General features: G+C 42.8%; 1 protein-coding gene across 1 annotated transcript; it reads left to right on the top strand.

Annotated features, from left to right (window-relative positions):
- Positions 1 to 3,284: 3,284 nt before the first annotated feature.
- On the top strand, positions 3,285 to 15,535 carry Crhbp (corticotropin releasing hormone binding protein). Its single transcript, XM_005386033.2, has 7 exons — positions 3,285 to 3,601; positions 3,890 to 3,983; positions 4,155 to 4,312; positions 5,472 to 5,682; positions 8,037 to 8,185; positions 11,656 to 11,773; positions 14,807 to 15,535. The coding sequence occupies exons 1-7, from the start codon at positions 3,521 to 3,523 to the stop codon at positions 14,962 to 14,964; spliced, it is 969 nt and encodes a 322-aa protein (XP_005386090.1). The 5' UTR covers positions 3,285 to 3,520; the 3' UTR covers positions 14,965 to 15,535.
- Positions 15,536 to 18,541: the final 3,006 nt, after the last annotated feature.

The following is an 18,541-nucleotide window of genomic DNA, read 5'->3' as shown; positions in this document are numbered from 1 at the left end:
AAAAATACTAAAAAATTTGATTTAAAAATTGGCCAAAGGACTTGAACAGACACTTCTGCAAGTGTGTCAAGAAGATGCACATGGGGATTTAGCTCAGCGGCACACTGTCTGCCTGGCAAGCACAAGGTCATGAGTTCAATTCCCGGTAAAGGAAAAAAAAACCAACAAGAAGATGCACAAATGGCTGATAGGTGTGTGAAAAGATGCTTGACATCACTAATTGTCAAAGAAATGTAAATCAAAGCCACACTGGTCAGGATGGCTATTATCCAAAAGATGAAGGGTAACATGCAACTCACATGTTGGTAAGGATGTGGAGAAAAAGGAATCGTTACACAGTTTGTGAGGGGTGAATAGGGTACAAACTCAGACAGTATGAAGTTTCAGTTACTTGACTCTCATCTCTAAGTTCTAGAGATCTGCTGTACAACATCGCACCTATTGTTGTGCATTTAAATTGAGAGAGTAGAGCTCCTGTTATTTTCTTACCACAATACAATAAAAAGAATAGCCTGACTGATTCGAACAGGATGTCTTGAAGGCAAGGGGAAACAGGCGTGTTGTGGTCCGCCTTCTATGACACATTCTAGTCAGTCACCTTTAGTTCTTATGTACACATCTCAGCCATTAGGAAAGGATGAAAAGAAATTCTTCTAGGCATGTATTGGTGATGTTCAGTGACAGAAGCAGAAGAACACAGGTGGGGAACACTTAGTGTACCCTGAAATAAGAAGAGACATGAGGTTTGCTAACACCGGCACCTCCATGCATATACTCAGGCAGAGACACCGAAAGCTTGAGCTCGGTTATCACAACGACACTTCAGAACATACTTCCAGGGTCACAACAAGTCTCTCTCTATGCTACTTATAAGTTATCTGTGAACCTTTTCAGTCTTGGCACAATTCAAATGTTGTCCCCTTCCCCATGCTCATGGATTGAGTCTGGGTCTGATACTGTGCAGCCATCTTGACCTTCAAGTGACAACTTGCTCTGAGGCTTTGTGAAGGAAAAAACCATCTTCATTGTCACTAAGAAGAAAATCTTAACTCTGCCCAGCAATAGATCAGAAACCAAAAAACACCTACCAGGGCCTAAAGAACACCTACACTAGAGAAGTGTCTAGAAAGTATGAAGAAAAAGTAAAATATTTTTAGGGAATGGACATAGGTAATTTCTATAGATAATTTCCAGTCAGGAAATTCATAGGTAATTTCCAATCAGTATGCTTGGGGATTCTGAGTTTACCCAGAACAGATGTAAGAAAAAACAAACAAACAAAAAAAAAACAGTTAATTTTATTGAACAAACAACTTTCAAATATTAAGGTAATTATTTTCAGTCCATTAAAGCAATTTATCCCTAGTCCTCAAACACAGGCATGTTTGTTATCCAGAACCTTTTTCTCTGTCCAACCCAAATCCCTCTTGTATTGCAACTCCTCCCAAACCCATTTTCAATTTTCGCTCATGGAAACCACCATCTGGCTTTTCTTTGTCTTCCAGTTCTTTTTAGTTTTCCTCCATAGGTTTTAGTGTGTATCTTTTTTGTTTGTTTGTTTTTTTCCAGGTACCGGGAATCAAACTCATGACCTTGCGCTTGTCAGGCAGGTGCTGTGCCACTGAGCTAAATCCCCCGCCCCCTGTATCCTTTAATTATCCTTAATAATTAAAAAAACCAGTTTCTACTGTCTTAGTAGATATTTGCCAAGCTGGTAACATGTTATCTGGATTTCCCTGTACAGGATTTGGGGCCATGAAGTCCATTTAAGCTCCTGTGTAAGGTCAGACACCACCTGTCAGCCTTTCGTCTGTTCTCATTCATTCCAGCTCCGTTTGAGTGTGGTTCCCAAGAAAGGCACATTATGCAAGGCGCTGGGGACATGGCTCGTGTGTGCATGAAGGGCAGGCTGGAGAACATCCCTTTGGAGGTACTAATAAGCAGCCCTGAGCCAGGGTGACCATGGTGCCAGAATCCCAGACAGGGAAAACAGAGGTCCCCAAGTGCAGGGCCACAGGCTGCCTAATGTGAGGCGAGGCTGATGTGGGGAGAGGGCTCGTGTGTTCTGGGCACAGGACGGGAGGTGGACCCGAAGACAACTGTCATACTCAGGCCAAGCAAGGAGGTGAAGGCGTTTGTTTTCCTTTTCTTCCTCTCAGATTTGTTTGTACTCTTTCTAAAATTCAGACATCTAAACAGTTGCTGGGCCAGGCAGAAGGAGGTGATGGTCAGTGTTTGACCTTTGGGTCCTCTTCTGAGGACTGTTTACAAAAGTTGGACTGTGGGGAGTCCTCCTAATTAAACCACTGTGTGCACCTCCTGCAGAGCTCAGAATAGTCTTGAGTATGAAAATATCAAGTTCTGGCACCAGTAGGCAAATCGCTGCTCATTTTGAATATTGAACAACTCAAAAGATAGCTGTTTCCTTCCATTAAAACCCTATGGTACGGCCCCCTTCTGTGCCACAGTTTTAATAACAATGCTTAACACCTACACTGGATGGGTAGGAAAGCCAGAGCGGAGCATCTCACTATTCCCCACAGTGCTGGACCCAAAGCAGACGCAACGCTCTTCTATCTTCATCACCTGTATTTAACTCATGCCTGATCCCTGAGCCAGAGGATTCAGCTCACACATTTGCTCGAAAACGGTGATCATAAAGCTTCTCTGCAGTTCTTGCTAACGTCGTGTCGCAATAATCCAGATGTTTGCCTGCCTGGAATGGATGGCACTTTGCGGGCTCAGGTGGCTCTAACTTCATCTACCTGTCTAGGAGTCGCTGAGTAGAACAAGCATCCAGGTCAAGCCACAGAGCTCAGCAGACATCCAGAGTCCACGGACACCACTGAGAGGCCTTCCATAAGGAAATGCTTATAAGAAACAGGACCAGAACAAAGCAAAGATTAAGCAACAGGAAGAAAGCTTGTCATTGCATTACTGTGAGGATTTCTGTAGAAGTTTTGGAGCTGAAATTGCCTCAGATTATTTACTGAGAGCAACTGCATGAGTTCTGCACTGACACTTTCCAGCACAATTCCCCAAGGTTATGTGACAAAGCTGCAGGACAATGTTTGGGTGTTTCACGCATGGTTGTAACTGTCACTCTGTTTTGCAAAATTAAAAATCTCCAGAATGTCCGCAGCAAAGTAAAATGTAGCTTTTGGCAGGTGGAGTAAAATGTCCTCCCTTGGTCCTTGTTCCTGCCGCATTCTTTCTCTAACCTTTTAGTTCACTAAGTTGTAGGGGCTGATATCATTCTTGGTGAATAATGCGGGGTCACACTGAAAATGTGTGACAGAGCTGGACCTCGTCATCACCACGCACTTTGTCACTAAGACAGGGTAACCCATGGTAACTAAGCTCCTGCTGTGAAGGGGCAGACAGCCTCTCCTCCCTGCAGCTCTATAAAAGGGACCCAGCAAAGGGACCCTCCCAGCTTCTGGCTCTCAGCCCTGGGCAGGTGCAGGAAGGAGAGCCCGGCTCTGAGGCAGAGCTCACGGGCAGACGAAGGAAGGCCAGCATGCCACCCAACCGCAAGCTCCAGTGTCACTTCGTCCTCCTCGTCCTGGCGGCTCTGAGAGGGGACAGCCGGTACCTAGAGGTGAGCCGCCCTGCACTGACCCGCCCGGCCTCCGGTGAGGGTGGCCGCTGGCTCTGCTCGCAGCCTCTGAGCGAGTAACGCTGCTCTGCTCTCTCTGCCGGTCCTGCCCCGGCCCTGCCTTCCCGGACTGGCCGGTCCCTTCTGGGCACTGGTGCCCTCCTCCTCCGCCACGGGAAAGGCTCGGGGACCCGGGGGCACGGGCTCCCCCTCCGTTCACTTTGTCCTGCGCCCGGTCCACTTTCCTATCTACGCCTCCAACTTCGAGGGCTGACCCTTCTTCCTCGCCAGCTGCAGGACGCCGCGGACTACGACCCTCTCCTGCTCTTCAGCGCCAGCCCGAAGCGGGAGTTGGCCGGGGAGCAGCCGTACCGCCGCGCGCTGCGTGAGTGGGGTCCCAGGGGTCCGGGGGTCTGGGGGGCAGGGGCCCTTGGGGCGGTTCCGTCCCCTCCTTGGGGGGATCGGGGAGGACGCGCGCCCAGGGCGCGGAGCCGGGCTGCAGGGCCGGAGCCGGGGCAGGGAGCCCTGCACCGCGACCCGTGCTCCGCGTCCCCAGGGTGCCTGGACATGCTGAGCCTGCCCGGCCAGTTCACGTTCACCGCGGCGCGGCCGCAGCTGCACTGCGCCGCCTTCTTCATCGGTGAGGCGGAGGAGCTGCTGTCCATCCGCTTCGACCTGGTGTCCATCGACTGCAGGCGCGGAGACTTCCTGAAGGTGAGGCGCCAGCCTGCGACGTCCAGCGGGGTGCAGGCGGGGGGTGGTTGGAGAGGGCCAGGATGCTGCGCCCCGACTCTGGCTGACGCCCTCCGTGGGTGTTCGAGGGCGTGACCGCAAGGAAGCCCTTGCCACACCCCGCAAGGCGGGTGCCTCTGGGACTTACAGACGCTGGAACTTGCAACGCGACGCCCTGGGGTGCGATCTGGGGCTGACAAAATGAGGCAAAGGCGCTGGTGGGAGCGCTCGAATCCACCCAGGGAGCCGGGGCACAGTACTGATCCCCTCCCACCCTAGTACTGAGACCCTGCGCCAGCCTCGCTGGTCCACACTTGTGCGCTGGTCAGAGGCGCAGAGGCAGTGTTTGGAGCCCTGGGGCACTGTCTGCTAGGGAGACGCTGACGGTCGAAGGGAGACAAGCCCCCCAATCTTACAGCACCCCCTGCCAGCCTCCTGCAGAAGGCTAACTAACCATCAGCTTGGGTCCTCTCCTGTTCATGGAAAACAGGACTGGAACCTCAAGGCAGACCTGTTTTGGAACCTGGCAGAGGTGTTGGAGATAATTGGTATGGGTTGTTGGTCATTTTGCTAATGTGGACTGGGGTGGACTCAATAAACTGGAGACCTGTGGTGATTTTGAGAGCAAAGTCCGTTGACTGGACTCTGTCCAACTCCCATGTTGGCCAGTGAGGCTTCGGGGTGCCACTCCACCCACCATTCCTGTCCCTAGCCCTACTTTATATTTCAAATAATATGGGATGATAGGGAAAAATGTGAAGAACGTGTGTCTGCAACCACTGCCACATATAATTGAAGTTCCAGTTTTCTTTCACCACCTACTTTTGAGGTATTTTGTTCACATTCCAATGACTAGAGGAAAGAAAGGAGCTGAACAAACCCCAAATTATGCTAAGGTTGGATTGTTCTGAAGATGGCATGTGGAGAATGAGTGTAAGGAAGTTTACTTATTTTACAGAAAAAGCATTACTTGCAACCTGACAGTCAAAATACACAGAGATCAAAGGCAGTGGGTGGGGAAGCCTGGGCTGTCAGCTCCTCATGCCAGCCCAAGGCTCAATGTGACCCCCTCCAACACACCGTGATTTCAGGAGCTGGTGACAGTGACCACACATGTTTGTATTATTATTATTTTTGCAAGGTATTTGATGGCTGGATTCTCAAGGGGGAGAAATTCCCCAGTTCCCAGGATCACCCTCTCCCCACCACTGATCGGTACACAGACTTCTGTGAGAGTGGTTTCAGCCAGAGGAGCATCAGATCCTCCCAGAATGTGGCCATGATCTTCTTCCGGGTTCATGAACCAGGAAATGGATTCACATTAACCATAAAGACAGATCCCAACCTCTTTCGTAAGTGACTTCCCTGCCTTCTCAACCAAAGTGCTGGATTCAGGGATCAAGACTCCTTTGCAATGGTAGTATTACCCCTCCGACTAAGGGAATTTGAGCTAAGAAATTATTTGAGTAGAAATTTATTTGTAACTAGAAGCAACCTAAAGGATATTCTTTCTTCATTATTAAGAAAATAAATTGCAGTTTTTAATTTACTGTCCAGGCTAGAATAGTAAACTAGTTTGTGGTGGCTATAATTCTATTTTTTCTCCAAAATCTTCTGGTCTCCTAAGTTACTATAATGCTTTCAAGGAGAAACCCTTAATCTCCCGAGTCATTTTACTCATGTAGGATAAGCATGGATCATCAGATATGAAGCTGTGATTTTAGAACTAGCTACCGAGGCAAGGGCTGGCGCTGCGTGTCTGAGATACGGTAGACAAATGCTGTGTGCTGAGCAGAGAATTGAACCAGAAGGCTTTGCACTGCCCTCAGATACAGAGCCTGCTACCTAATCCAGTTCTTTTCTGATGGAGAAGTAGAGATTATGCTATCAAACTGTGCAGCCCAGGCCTAAAGCCTGTAGTTTTTTTTTTTTTTTTGGTGGTACTGGGAGTTGAAACCAAACCTTCACACTTAGCTACATCCCAGACCCTTCTATGTTTTAGTTGGTGACAGGGTCTCAGTAAGTAGATCAATTGACCAAGCTGGACTTCAGTTTATGATCTTCTTGCCTCAACCTCCCAGTGTGTAAAACATACATTCTTTTAATCAGAATGAATTCGTCTGCTTATGTTTTTCCTTTAAGAAAAAATCTTTCTAAAAATCAGAAAATGTAAGCATATCATTCATTTTAGGTTGCATATAATATACTAATACTATACTATTATAATATTAATATACAATAGCATTAAATACTAATATAATATTAATACTAATAGTTCATTAATTAGTATGAATAGTAATACTAATAGTTGAAGAACAGGGCCTCATCTATCAAAGAATAATATACTACTAATCATCTGATTTCCACTTTGAAAAAAAAAGAATCTCTCCAAAAAAAACTGTTTCTGAGGATTGGAGCAGAATGCTCCTAGGGGATTAAATGAAGTGTCCGGCCTGAATTTTGTTTGGTCAGCAGTCACAAGAAGCCTTCTAGGTTTACCAAGGAATTTCAGTTCTTTTTTGAAAGTAAGTGTAATCAAAAATAAAAGGAGGCAAGAAGTAGGTTCTACCGATTCTAATCAATCCGAATCTTTAGAACTATAATCATAAGAATGCAAATGTTGATGCTTCTGCTTCTTAACTAGAAGGATAAATCTATTTTAAGTGTAGATGTGAGATACAAAACAAAAAATTTCCAGAAATTCTTGACAGTACACATTTGTCTTCTGGTCAACATCAATCAACAATGAGCATGTATTTATCAAATTTAAGTATGCTGTCTTTTTTTTCTCAACTTATTGTGTCACTATTATAAAATACTTGAAATTGTTTACTTTATTATTTAAAAAATAACATGATGGGTAAAATTCTGAATGAAGACTTTAGGCAGAGTTGCTTGTTTGTTTGTTTTGAGACAGAGTCTTGCTATATAGTTTAGGCTGGCCTTGAACTCACTATGCAGCCCAGGCTGGCCTCAAACTTGTGGCAGTCCTCCTGCCTCAGTCTCCTACATGCTGGGATTACAGGCATGCACCACCATGCCCAGTTAGACAGAGTTTGAGTTCTGGCTTCACCTTAATTTTCCAGATTCCTAGCTTGAACACAGACCCTCATTAACAGATGTGTTCCTACCACCAGCTTAGGGTTGCTTGTCTAGCTAAGCATTCATGTCATGTGATTGTTATAAATAAGGTAGACCCCTGCTACCTTGAAGCACCTAGCTTCAAGGTGCTAGCCTTGAAGCCCAGCACCCTCTAATGGTGTTTTCTTTTATTTTATTTTTTATTTTAAAGAGAAAAAAACACCAAAAATTGAAAACAAGATAATAGGAGGGTAGCAATGGTTCATACATTGTGTGTTGTTATCTTTAAAATAGTTACTCAGAGTACAAGATATGGGCATGTAATTGTCTAAACATTATTAGCACAAACCTTTCTTTTCAATGAACTAAGAGAAATCAGTAGTATAACTACCTTAACTATATATACATATTTTTTTTTCTTTTCCCTTTCTTCTTTTCTCCATACTCTGATGGTGTTTTATTCCCCAACTCCTTCCTTTCTCATCATTGTCATTGTGCAAGATATTCTCTTCCCGGCACATGACCCCTAGCCCATGAACAGCAAGCTAGAATATGGATATAGTGAATTTCTATAAGAACCCAGCAAACCTAATAATCCAAATGCAATCTCTTTGTTTCTGCCAAGCTTGTAATGTCATCTCTCAGACCCCAAGTGGAAGGTTCACCCTGGTGGTTCCTCGCCAGCATCGGAACTGCAGCTTTTCCATCATTTATCCAGTGGTAATCAAAATATCGGATCTCACCCTGGGACATGTGCATGGTCTTCAGTTAAAAGTGAGTGGCTCACATGCTTCCTGAGCATTTGTCCAGGCCACAGCTTTAGTGCAGCAGATGCAAACTGGAGGAGCAGGTTCCTTGGGCTTTAAACTGTCACATATGCTTTCCTGGCTGCTGTGCCAATCCCCTGCTATTTCAGTTATGCTTCAAATCACACATTCAGGTGCCCGTTCCGACTGCTTCCACACTTTCCTGTGATGTAAGGAGTGCTTTCAGTGGCAAAAGTTGTGGTCTGTAATTACAATTGAACTCTCTTGTGCTCGCGTCTTTCATAAAATTCTCTCCTAGCAGAACCTAGCATGAGTCATCTACACAGCTGCTTTTCTGATTATTGGACTCTTCTTTTGACAAGAAGGAAGTATCTCATGGACAGAACTATAGGGAGGGATGTTAACCGTGGCATAAGATGTAAGATTGGGTGTTTTTATATTGCAAAAGGCAATGAGGTTTTGAAGATTTTTGTGCTACATTTAATTTCAATACATTTTGCTTCAAAAATATTAGTTAAGACTCCCTGTCAACTTAGTTTTAAATGAGCTTCTGAATAACCTTAAAATGAATGCAAGATTTAAACACATTTACTGGCATGGTAGCGCCTTCCCCATGAGTCAGTCTCATTTCCTTTTTCTTGCTGATCTGCTAGGCTAAGATAACTCCTGTATGGTCATAGTTTCCATCAGATTTTAGTGAAAATCAAATAAATAAGACCATGATGGAGACAAGAAAGTATATCCAATTTCCTCTAACCCTAAACAAGCCTGTGCTTACCTTAGTGTGAGATTAACCGTTTGTTTGATAAGGGTGACTTTGAGTGTCTTTGATTCAGCCTGATATTTTTCATGTCATTCTTGATGTAAAACCCAGAATGCAGGAGGCGTGAGAGCAGACTGGGAGATTTGTCCTTTAGGTATTGAGTCTGCAAGAAAAGAAATTTGGTGTTTCTCCTTGACCACTAAGAGTCTATAGTGTTCTAGGCATCTATTCCTTTAAAAGATTTTTCAGCACTTCCTGTATGCACAGGACCATTCTAGGCACTGGAATGAGCAGCCAGCCAGATGGATTCTGCCCCTTGAGAGCCTGCATTCTAGTGGGATGGGGCAGACAACATTGCCATGTATTTTAAACAGTGCTAAGTGCTGTACAGAAGGTACACCAGAACGGTTTGATAGCACGACCGGCGACCAGGGGCAGGTCAAGGGAGGAACCACCTGGGCTAGGGCGGCAGGGAAGGAGACCTTTTGGAAAGGGATAGTTCAAGTGAGACCTGAGTGACAGATTAGAAGCAGCCAGGACCATGGAAAAAACAGGGAGTGGAGGGAACAGTGGACTTGCCAGGTTCCAGAAATGGGAAGAAGGCAAAGCATGGACGGGAGTGAGATGCTTGGGGAGACTGACCGAGTGAGACCACCATGCTGTCCCTGTTCTTAAGTCTGGTGGGAAATGGTGAAGGGGCCGGTTGAAAGGTGATGTGACTGATGTACTGTCCAACCTCATGGGGCTTCCACATGGTGAATGGGTGGGCTCGGGCCATGCTGCTTTTCCATCTCTGATGATCATTATTACTGTACTATCAAGATTATCCCTTAAAACCCACCAGACTTCTTACGTACTGAAAAGTGAGTTCAGTTCTGCATGCTGAGCAGGGTGTGGCACAGGAATTCAGGTGCTCAACTGTACACTGCTGTAGTCTAGCAGGAGATGATAGTGCCTTAGAAGCCTGACAGAAATATCTAGGGGATCACTCCTGAGGAGCAGAACCCCAGAGAGGTACCTACACAACCTGGTTTTTGCCATTATTTATAAGAAAACCTGAGGGGTTCCCAAAGGCAGGGAGAGGTCATTGAACGCGGGGGAACAGGTGCACCCGGTTTCCTTGTTTGTTTTTGTGCCTTTGCTTTAGTGTCTACTTCTTCCCAACTTCATGTCCCATTTCTCTCTTGAGCCTGCTATTTCCCTTCAACACCACCTGATAACACCTGGAACCTAAAGAACCAAGTGGAAACTTCATCTTTAAAAATGCTCCCCTTGGGCATCATCTACTCAAGGGAAAGTCAATTAAGTTTTTTTTTTTCCTTTCATCTCAAAATAGCTTCATCTCCCAATTCATAAACATGAAGCCTTTTGCACAGTGAAGTTAATGGAATCTGTTTCATCATTTGATGAAATTATAGGTAAAGTAAGCATAGAACCTTGCACACAGTAGGACGTTTAAAAATAGATGTCCCCTTTGCCTGCCTTCATTAGCCAGAGTTGCCATTCTTTTTCCTAATGTGTGGGTTAGTTCAAGTTGTGTTTCAGTGTCTGTCTGACTGTGTGCTTGTGTACATGCTCACGTGTTCAGAGTTCTGGGTTTAGAGTTTGGCTTCTATGTGTTAGGGTCTGTGTGGCTCACTTCCGGCACCTGTCATCCTCCACAAGTCTCCAATGATTATACTTCAGTGAGAAAAGGATGGTGGGCAAAAGTGGTGACACGAATTATGAGGAATGGTACAAAATGAAACTTTGGGAGCTTTATTAAAAATTCACAAGGAGTTTTAAGACAGCAGTAAGCAGAGCTTGGGGTCCTTCTGAGCACGACTCTGGGTGTGGCTGCCTGTGATGCAGCCCTGGTCACCAGAGGGTCCCCAGGGTATCACTGAGTACCCTCCAGTCTCCAGTGGAGGGATATATGACAGTGACTGCTTTTTCTGTGGAAAACTGAGGTGCAGGGATTTCTGTAGACAAGACTGGAAAGGACCAAAAGAAGCAGAAGAAATGGTCACAGCAGATCTCATGAATCCAATCTTCTCTAAGTAGTTTGATGTGCTTACCTCGACAGCATGTATACTAACACAGAGTAGCTGGAAATGACTTTAGTTGAATGGGCAAAGATGATGGTAAGTCTGGCTAACGTGGGCCCCAAACCAGAGTTTTATATTTTTTAAAGTATACTCAAATTAATCTAAATCTTTATCAGTAGAAATCATGTGCTCCAAAGAGCAGAGGAAGTCCTTTATAAAGAACAGGAAAAGCGGAAAATTAAAGGGACACCCTGTGTTGAAGCTCACTGTATAAAATGCAGATAATTGATTTCATTTAGCTCTGCCTGCAAGCATTAAGACATTCAAATTGTTCAGTGTGTACATCAAGCAATTCAAAAGCAAAGCATCTCCAAGGCCCATGCTCATACATCTTATATCGAGTTTACAGATTCCTGTTTCATCACTCCAGCCCTTGAGCTTAAATTATTTTTTAAACATGAGCATAAATTTAAAAAAAATGATTACTTGAATGTCTTAGAAAGGCCACTCTTATGATTTTTTTCTTTTAAAAGCTTTTCAATTTCCGGAGTTCCAGATGTTAAATTCAATGGCACTACCATGATTGTCAAGGGCTGATTAAGTGAATCCACCCATCCACCACTGGCCAAATGGACTGACTTCTGTCTTGGTTTAAATGTGTCTTGCTCCACTGCTTTGTCCTCTTAGAAATCCTCAGCAGGCTGTGGAGGAATCGGAGACTTTGTGGAGCTGCTGGGAGGAACTGGCCTGGATCCTTCCAAGATGCTGCCTTTAGCTGATCTCTGCTACCCCTTTCATGGCCCTGGTGAGACACCTTGCAATTGTATTTATGTACCTATCAAGATTATTTCCTTACAGCAAACACTCCCCACCCTTAATACAGTGGAAAGTGAGTTCCACCAGGAAGAACTCCATTTTACATGTGCCACCAGTATGAGAACCTTACATTTGAGTCTATGTACAGGCTCAGAATCTGTTATCAAAATATCTTACACTGAGAGAAAACTATGAAGCCATGTAGATGTAGATTTAGGGTTGGTCTTAAACGAAAAAGACAAAGTTTTTATATTCTTACCATCCTGCTTTTATCGTCTGAAGACTATGGGATTTGCTAACTGAAAAACTCATGGTGTTTAGAATCATAGATTAATAGGAATATAATGAAGTAATACCTAAATAAGTTTTCCACATATGTTGTACGTGTATGATTATTCATAGTAATTAAATTACAGAGTGGTAGGATTTATTAGAACTTCCCCAAAGAGCTGAATATCCCCAACTTCCAGCGGAGGCTATGGTGATCCTGACGTTAATTCTGAGATCTAAAAGTGGTAACCAATATTTAAAAACTAGCTTAGGGCACAGCTTCTAAACAGATCTTCTTTGTCAGGGGCCAGGGAGAATTTTCCATGTGATTATGCTGAGGTGAGTGAGGAGGGGTGGGAATCACTGATCTGATAACCAACCTCATTGAGTGTGTTTGTGGATTACACAGAACATTTCTATGTGGGTCACTCCCAGACCTGTACCTCAGGTGTAGGAGACTGGTTATCTTCACAGAGACAAAAGTAAAACAGAAGACAAAGAACTCAAATCACATAGTTAATTTTCATGTTGCCCCTGCCTGTCTGGTCACTGAAGACCCTTCACCGACTGTAGGTAATGAAACTGCAAAGAAGATAGGTGTGTTGGTCAACTGTACCTCATTTTAATTAAAACCAGATCAACCCACCAATCTTTTCTCTCTTTGAGCTAATGCTAGAACCTGGCTACACACAACATCTCTGAAATAGAACTGATATGCACAGATGAGCACTAAGGCCGACGTATGCTCCGCCCTCCCTGGTACCTCTGCAGGAAAGAGGTTTTGGATGAGATTTCAGGCAGCAAGCTTTCCCATCAAAGTAAAAGCAAAAGCTTCCTAAAAACGCATTTTGCTGAAGACTGGATTTTTCATACTAATTGACCCTGAGCCTTGGTTTAATCTCGCCAGCCCTCTCCCAGTGCTCTCTGGCTGGTGTCCGTGCTGTGGCGAGAGCTACTGAGTGAGGCAGAAAGGTTAGTTGGGACTGAAGAACAAGTGTCCTTACAATTTACATAACTGAGGCCTGAGTCATTTTTTTCTGCTTGAATTATGACTTGAAATAGGCAAAAGGGTGACATTAAGGTAAAAAAAAACTACTGTTGCCTAAGTTATGTAGATAACTGGAACCAATTTTTTTTTAAGTGAAAAGCATATTTACTTGAGTTCCATGATCCAAACTTACTTTAAATCCACTTTTAAGTCCACATACTTTACATTAGGGAGGATACTTTGAAGATTTTTACAATAAGAGCCTGGAACCAATTTTGAGATGACTTTTTCTTCTTTTTTTTGAGACAGGTTCTCACTGTGTAGTTCAGGGTGTCCTTGAACTCACTACGTAGCCAGGCTGGCCTCAAACTGGAGGCAATCCTCCTGCCTCAGCCTCCTGAGTGATGGAATTACAGGCATGTGCCATCATTTGAGATGATTTTAAGGCTTGAATTATATCACTCTTTGGTTCATTTTAGTTTTTTTATTTCATCTGCTCTGTTTTAGAGATCTTCTTCTAGGTACAAACAATATAGAACTATTAGGGACCCTTCCTCTTAGATTGAATTTTATCAGAAATGTGTAAACATCATAATTAATATGCACATTAACTAAAGGAAATAGAGTAGTTATATACATTAAAGTTCAGAGTAAGATCAGAAAAAGAATGACCTTCTAAATTGTCTAAGGAAATTTGTTCCTCCTGAAGAAGTTAACCTATGTGCCCTGGTTCTTATATTAAACAAATTATAAGGATTGTATTTATTATGTTGTCAGATTAAAATTCTTAAATTGTTTTATTTCATTGTAACAGGAACATGTTTGCAAGGTACTTGTTTCAAAAGATGATGCTTGTGTTTCTCAGAATCTAGAAATGATTTATGGAGTGAGGGGAAAAGACAGAAAATTAATACAGCAGAAAGGATTACTGTAGGGCAGATAAATCTCACTTCAAACACTGGCTTGAGGTACAGAAATAAAAGGAATGTTATCTTTAATAAAAATACTATGACTTTCTATTTGTAACTGCTCAAACAGACCTGCCTAAGAAGAGATATAACTGAGAAGAGATGCTTATACTGATAATGAAAATATTGGACATAAGATGAGAACAAGTATTAAAAGCTCTTCCCTATGAGCTGTACCCGAAAAAATAAGAATAAAAATGTGCAGGTGGACTGTAGAACAGAGACAACTATATTCAGTGTATACCTTTACCATGAAAATGATCTTTTATATGTGAAGCAGAATTATTTTCTAGATTCAGAAAATAATAAACAGATGATTTCATCTAGACAAACACCAAGCAGTATATTCTGACCTGTAGCCCTTGCTCACCAAATGCCGCTTAGAATCCCAGATATCATGAGCAAAAAAATGCCTTGCAAATTTCCAAGCTGTGCCTAGAGGATAGTGCTGCCCACAACAAGAACAATGAACTAGAGCTCAAGTGGAGAGTTGACCAGGCACCTCTGTTCTCTTTCCTACCTAATTCTTGCAGACAGGAGAACAGGAAAGAGCTGGTAGATGTCCCCAGCCTCCTTCCATTCAGATTTATTTGTTTTATGCTCACTTCACTTGCGGAGAAAAGCTAATTTCAATTTCATGATTCTAGAATTAATTATATATTATAATAAAAATGAAACCCAGAGTGTTTCACAGCAACACAGCCCTTGCCTTTCTTGTGTTTAAATTAGCAATGCAGAGGGGATGGTTTGTGTGGCTCTAACTTTCTGGGAAACTTACTTTGTTCATCAATTATAGCCCAACTGAAAATTGGCTGTGACAACTCTGTGGTGCGCATGGTCTCCAGTGGAAAACACATCAATCGTGTGACGTTTGAATATCACCAGCTGGAACCATATGAACTGGAGAACCCAACCGGAAACAGCATCCCGGAATTCTGTTCCTCTGGTCTTTGAATATAACCAGCTCCATAACCGCCGTGCTGCTAGCTAAGTGAATTCTCAAAGGCTCTTTGTACATAGTTCTGATGAGCAGCTAGTGAAAAGCCTTTCATACCAATCAGTATTCCCAACTGTGAACACACACACACACAACCACATATAAAGTTTTGTATCTTGCTTCCTTTTTGTTTGTAATATATCTAAGACATGGAGAAAATGAGCCCCGATGGTAAACAATGCATTTTAGTTGGAAATGTTGGTAGTTCTTTGGTACGTTACAGATCTGAACTGGTAAGACAGACATAAAGCAATGGGTGATGAACGTTGGCATCTCAAGGGAAAAGACTATAAAGAAAAGAAAATGGTGGCATTCATAGTTTTATTACAGAAAATTTTCAAAGTCTTGTGTACACCAAAGGAGTTGCATCTGTTTACTTTTTGTTTATAATTTTGTTTACAATAGGTAGAAGTTGTAATTGTTATTTATTTGTAATACTTGTTTGTAACAAAACTTTGTAGCATGGAAAAAACTTTCCATCCACAAATATAAATGTGAATAAATATATTCAGAATGTTGGCACCTTGACATTGTGCTTTATTTTCTTTCCTAATAAAGGTCCTGTCCTTTATTACTCTCAGAAGATGATGTTCCTACATGGCGTAGAACTAAGTTGTTTCAGGTTTCTTAGAGCTACTGCAACTCTGGAGTGTTAGAGTAGAAATTTGTGGTGAATGGGGGAATCACAGTGTCTGTATGAGCAGCACAGACTGTTGGTCCTTGCAGGGAAGCAAGGGGTGAACATCTGTTTCCCACTGTCCAATAAGGCAGAGGGCTTCAAACTTTTTGGCAGCAAGGACTGGTTCCATGAAAGACAATTTTTCTGTAGCTGGATGTGTGGGTGGAGAATGGGTGGAAGAAGTAGTTTCCTTTTTACTTAGTACTGTATATATTTGCAGTACATAATAACTGTATACTTAGTACTGTATATATTTGCAGTACATAATAACATTCCCCAGCACGAGCTAGAATCATTGCCTCAGCTCCACCTCAGATCATCAGATATTAGAGCCATTTGAGGCTCTAGATTTCAGGTATGTGCAGCTTATAATAGGGTCCACTTCTATGAGAATCTGGTGCTCAGCTGATCTGACAGGAAGTGGAGATGATGTCAGCCACAGTGAACAACTGGGAGTACAATGAAGCTTCTTAGCTGGCTCACCTGACAGTAGTATGGCTCTGTTGCTAACAGGCTAGCATCTGGGACTGGTTTGCTGACCTGGGGTTGGAGACCCCTGCTGTGAGGAAACTTACAACACGTCTTTGTCACAAGGACATACTGTCCAACAAGCACTGCAAGGACTTTACACCACCATAGATGCAGCTTGTACAAATCTGAGCACTTCTTTGGTTGGAGCTGAGGCAATGATGCTAGTGCTGGGGAATGTAGTTATTATGATGGAGTCCACTATGAAGCAGTTCTGAGCAAGATTTAATATTAACCAGTTGGCTTTCCATGTTTTCTTGGGAGTTGTCTGAAGCTTAGGCCTTCACCCAGAGATGGGTAGTAGACTCATAGTAAGTGAACCTCTATGAGTCACTGGTCCCCACTGAGGCCTGTATTGGCTTGTGAAATTAGGATGCCTCAAAGGAGAAGATAAGACCACAGCTGAGGACATTTGACTCCTACCCCAATTAACGAAGAGGAGACTGCAGCTGCAGGCATCTCACTCCTGCAGTGAAGGCCTTCCTGGAGTTAACTTAGTTCTCCTAAATTAACATAAGTATTACTTGGAGATTTTCATAAAGGGTTTCCCAAGTTCTGCCCAGATTCCTGCATTTTCTTTAGTCTCCCCTCCTTTGTTTGAAAATCTAATAAATAGGGGCAGCCCAGGGAAGTCTGTGTCTGAACCCAGAGAATCTCAAAATTCATTAAGAGAGTTGGACCTTCCTGGAGCCCTAAAATAATTTCAGTTGTCACATTTATTCTCATTTATTTAAGCCTTCTCTGTTCACTTGTTTAGGAGATTGTGGGCCTGATCAGCCCACCATAACTAAGGGTTATTATGTACCGCAAACATATACAGCTTACTGCTGATTGTCCATGTCTAGCTTGAGATAAAGCATGTAGAATGTAAAGATATCTTGGAGCAAAATGAGGTTCTGAGAAATGCACCCAAGGGAGGCTTTACTTTGGATTAATGGGAGGAATTTCAAAGTATTACATAAGTAATGGCCTAATTATGATCCACAAAACGTGCTTAATATAAAGTATGGAATTCCATATCCTGGGCTTTACAAAACCTAAAAATCAGATGTAAGGAAAATTACTGACTGAAGCTGTGGGTGGTGGTGCATACTCTTACCATTCTGAGAAGCTGAGGCAAGAGGGTTGCAACTTCAACTTAGTTCTTACAGAGGCCCTGTCTCAAAATGAAAAATACAAAGGGCCTAGTATGTAGCTGCATGGCAAGGCCCTGGGTTCAATCCCAGCACTGCAAAACCCAAACCAAAGCAAAACAAACAAGTGCAGAAAAACAAAACCAAAACTGATTGAAAGTGCCATGAACATCTAGGGTTTAGCACAAGCTTTGGCTCAGCAGATATTTTGGAATGAATACTTTAGCAAATTATTGGATAAATGTCTGGATAGATAAATAGATGGACTGATGGACTATATTATTCTTGGTTAGTTATATAAGACACTGGATTCTTCTGATCATAAAAAGTAAATTATGTAGGTTCAGAATGTAGCTTAGCAATAGAGAACTTGCGTAGCCCTGAGTTTGATCCTCACCATCAATAAATAAATAATAAATAAGTAAATTCACTCTATGAAGGTCAGCCTGTTTGTTAGAGTCCCTTTCACCACCTAAGTATCAGGGCAGTTCTATCACCATCCAAAGTTTGTCTCTTGACCCTCATGACTCCATTGTGGGGATAAAATCAATTTTCTAGTGAAGATAGGATTGTGATCACTTCTTCAGTCATTCATTTCACATCAAAGCCTTTTGGTGCATAACAGCTTATGTTCTTTGAGAGGACAGCCACTCTGGGGGACTGTTAATATCTTATTCTTGGAGGTCTCTGCCTTGGTCTTCGTTGAAAAGGATGGACACTTTCTGGAAACAATGGGAGATGAGCTCTCTAGGGAGAGTTCCAGGTATGTCCTCACTGTCATATCCACTAAGTGAGTGAGAGTTTATACAAAACCTCAGCCAAATTTTGCTAAGAAATCCACCTAGTACAGTGGTTAACATCTTACTCTGGAGCCAACCTTCTTTCAGTCCCAGCTCTTTTCCACTGCCCAGTTTTCAATCTGTTGAATGGGGATCGTCAAGGTGCATTCTCCAAAAGGCGTTAGTAAAGATTAAATACCTAAATGTGCTAAAACTTTGTTTTGCAAGAATAACTAATTCCAGACACTTGCTTGTTATCCAAAGCACTCGGATATCAAAGTGAATTTCCTCATAAGAACTAATGGAAACTCAAATGATTGGTTCCACAACCCAAAAATATTCATATAAAAATGATCACAATACTTTCACATAAAATAATAAAGAAAAATAAATTAACTTCCACTGAGATATGAAA

This window comes from Chinchilla lanigera, unplaced genomic scaffold, assembly GCF_000276665.1.
Source record: "Chinchilla lanigera isolate Chin_1 unplaced genomic scaffold, ChiLan1.0 scaffold00024, whole genome shotgun sequence".
Lineage (NCBI taxonomy): Eukaryota > Metazoa > Chordata > Mammalia > Rodentia > Chinchillidae > Chinchilla > Chinchilla lanigera.
The sequence above is the reverse complement of the archived record's forward strand: the minus strand, read 5'-3'. Positions and strand labels throughout refer to the sequence as shown.

What these genes read in the sequence shown, in the direction of transcription:
- Crhbp (XM_005386033.2), top strand. Translation starts at nt 3,521, where the DNA reads ATGCCACCCAACCGCAAGCTCCAGTGTCACTTCGTCCTCCTCGTCCTG. An exon ending in GGCGCGGAGACTTCCTGAAG is followed by an intron (nt 4,313 to 5,471) that starts GTGAGGCGCCAG and finishes TATTTTTGCAAG; the next exon opens with GTATTTGATGGCTGGATTCT. An exon ending in GACAGATCCCAACCTCTTTC is followed by an intron (nt 5,683 to 8,036) that starts GTAAGTGACTTC and finishes GTTTCTGCCAAG; the next exon opens with CTTGTAATGTCATCTCTCAG.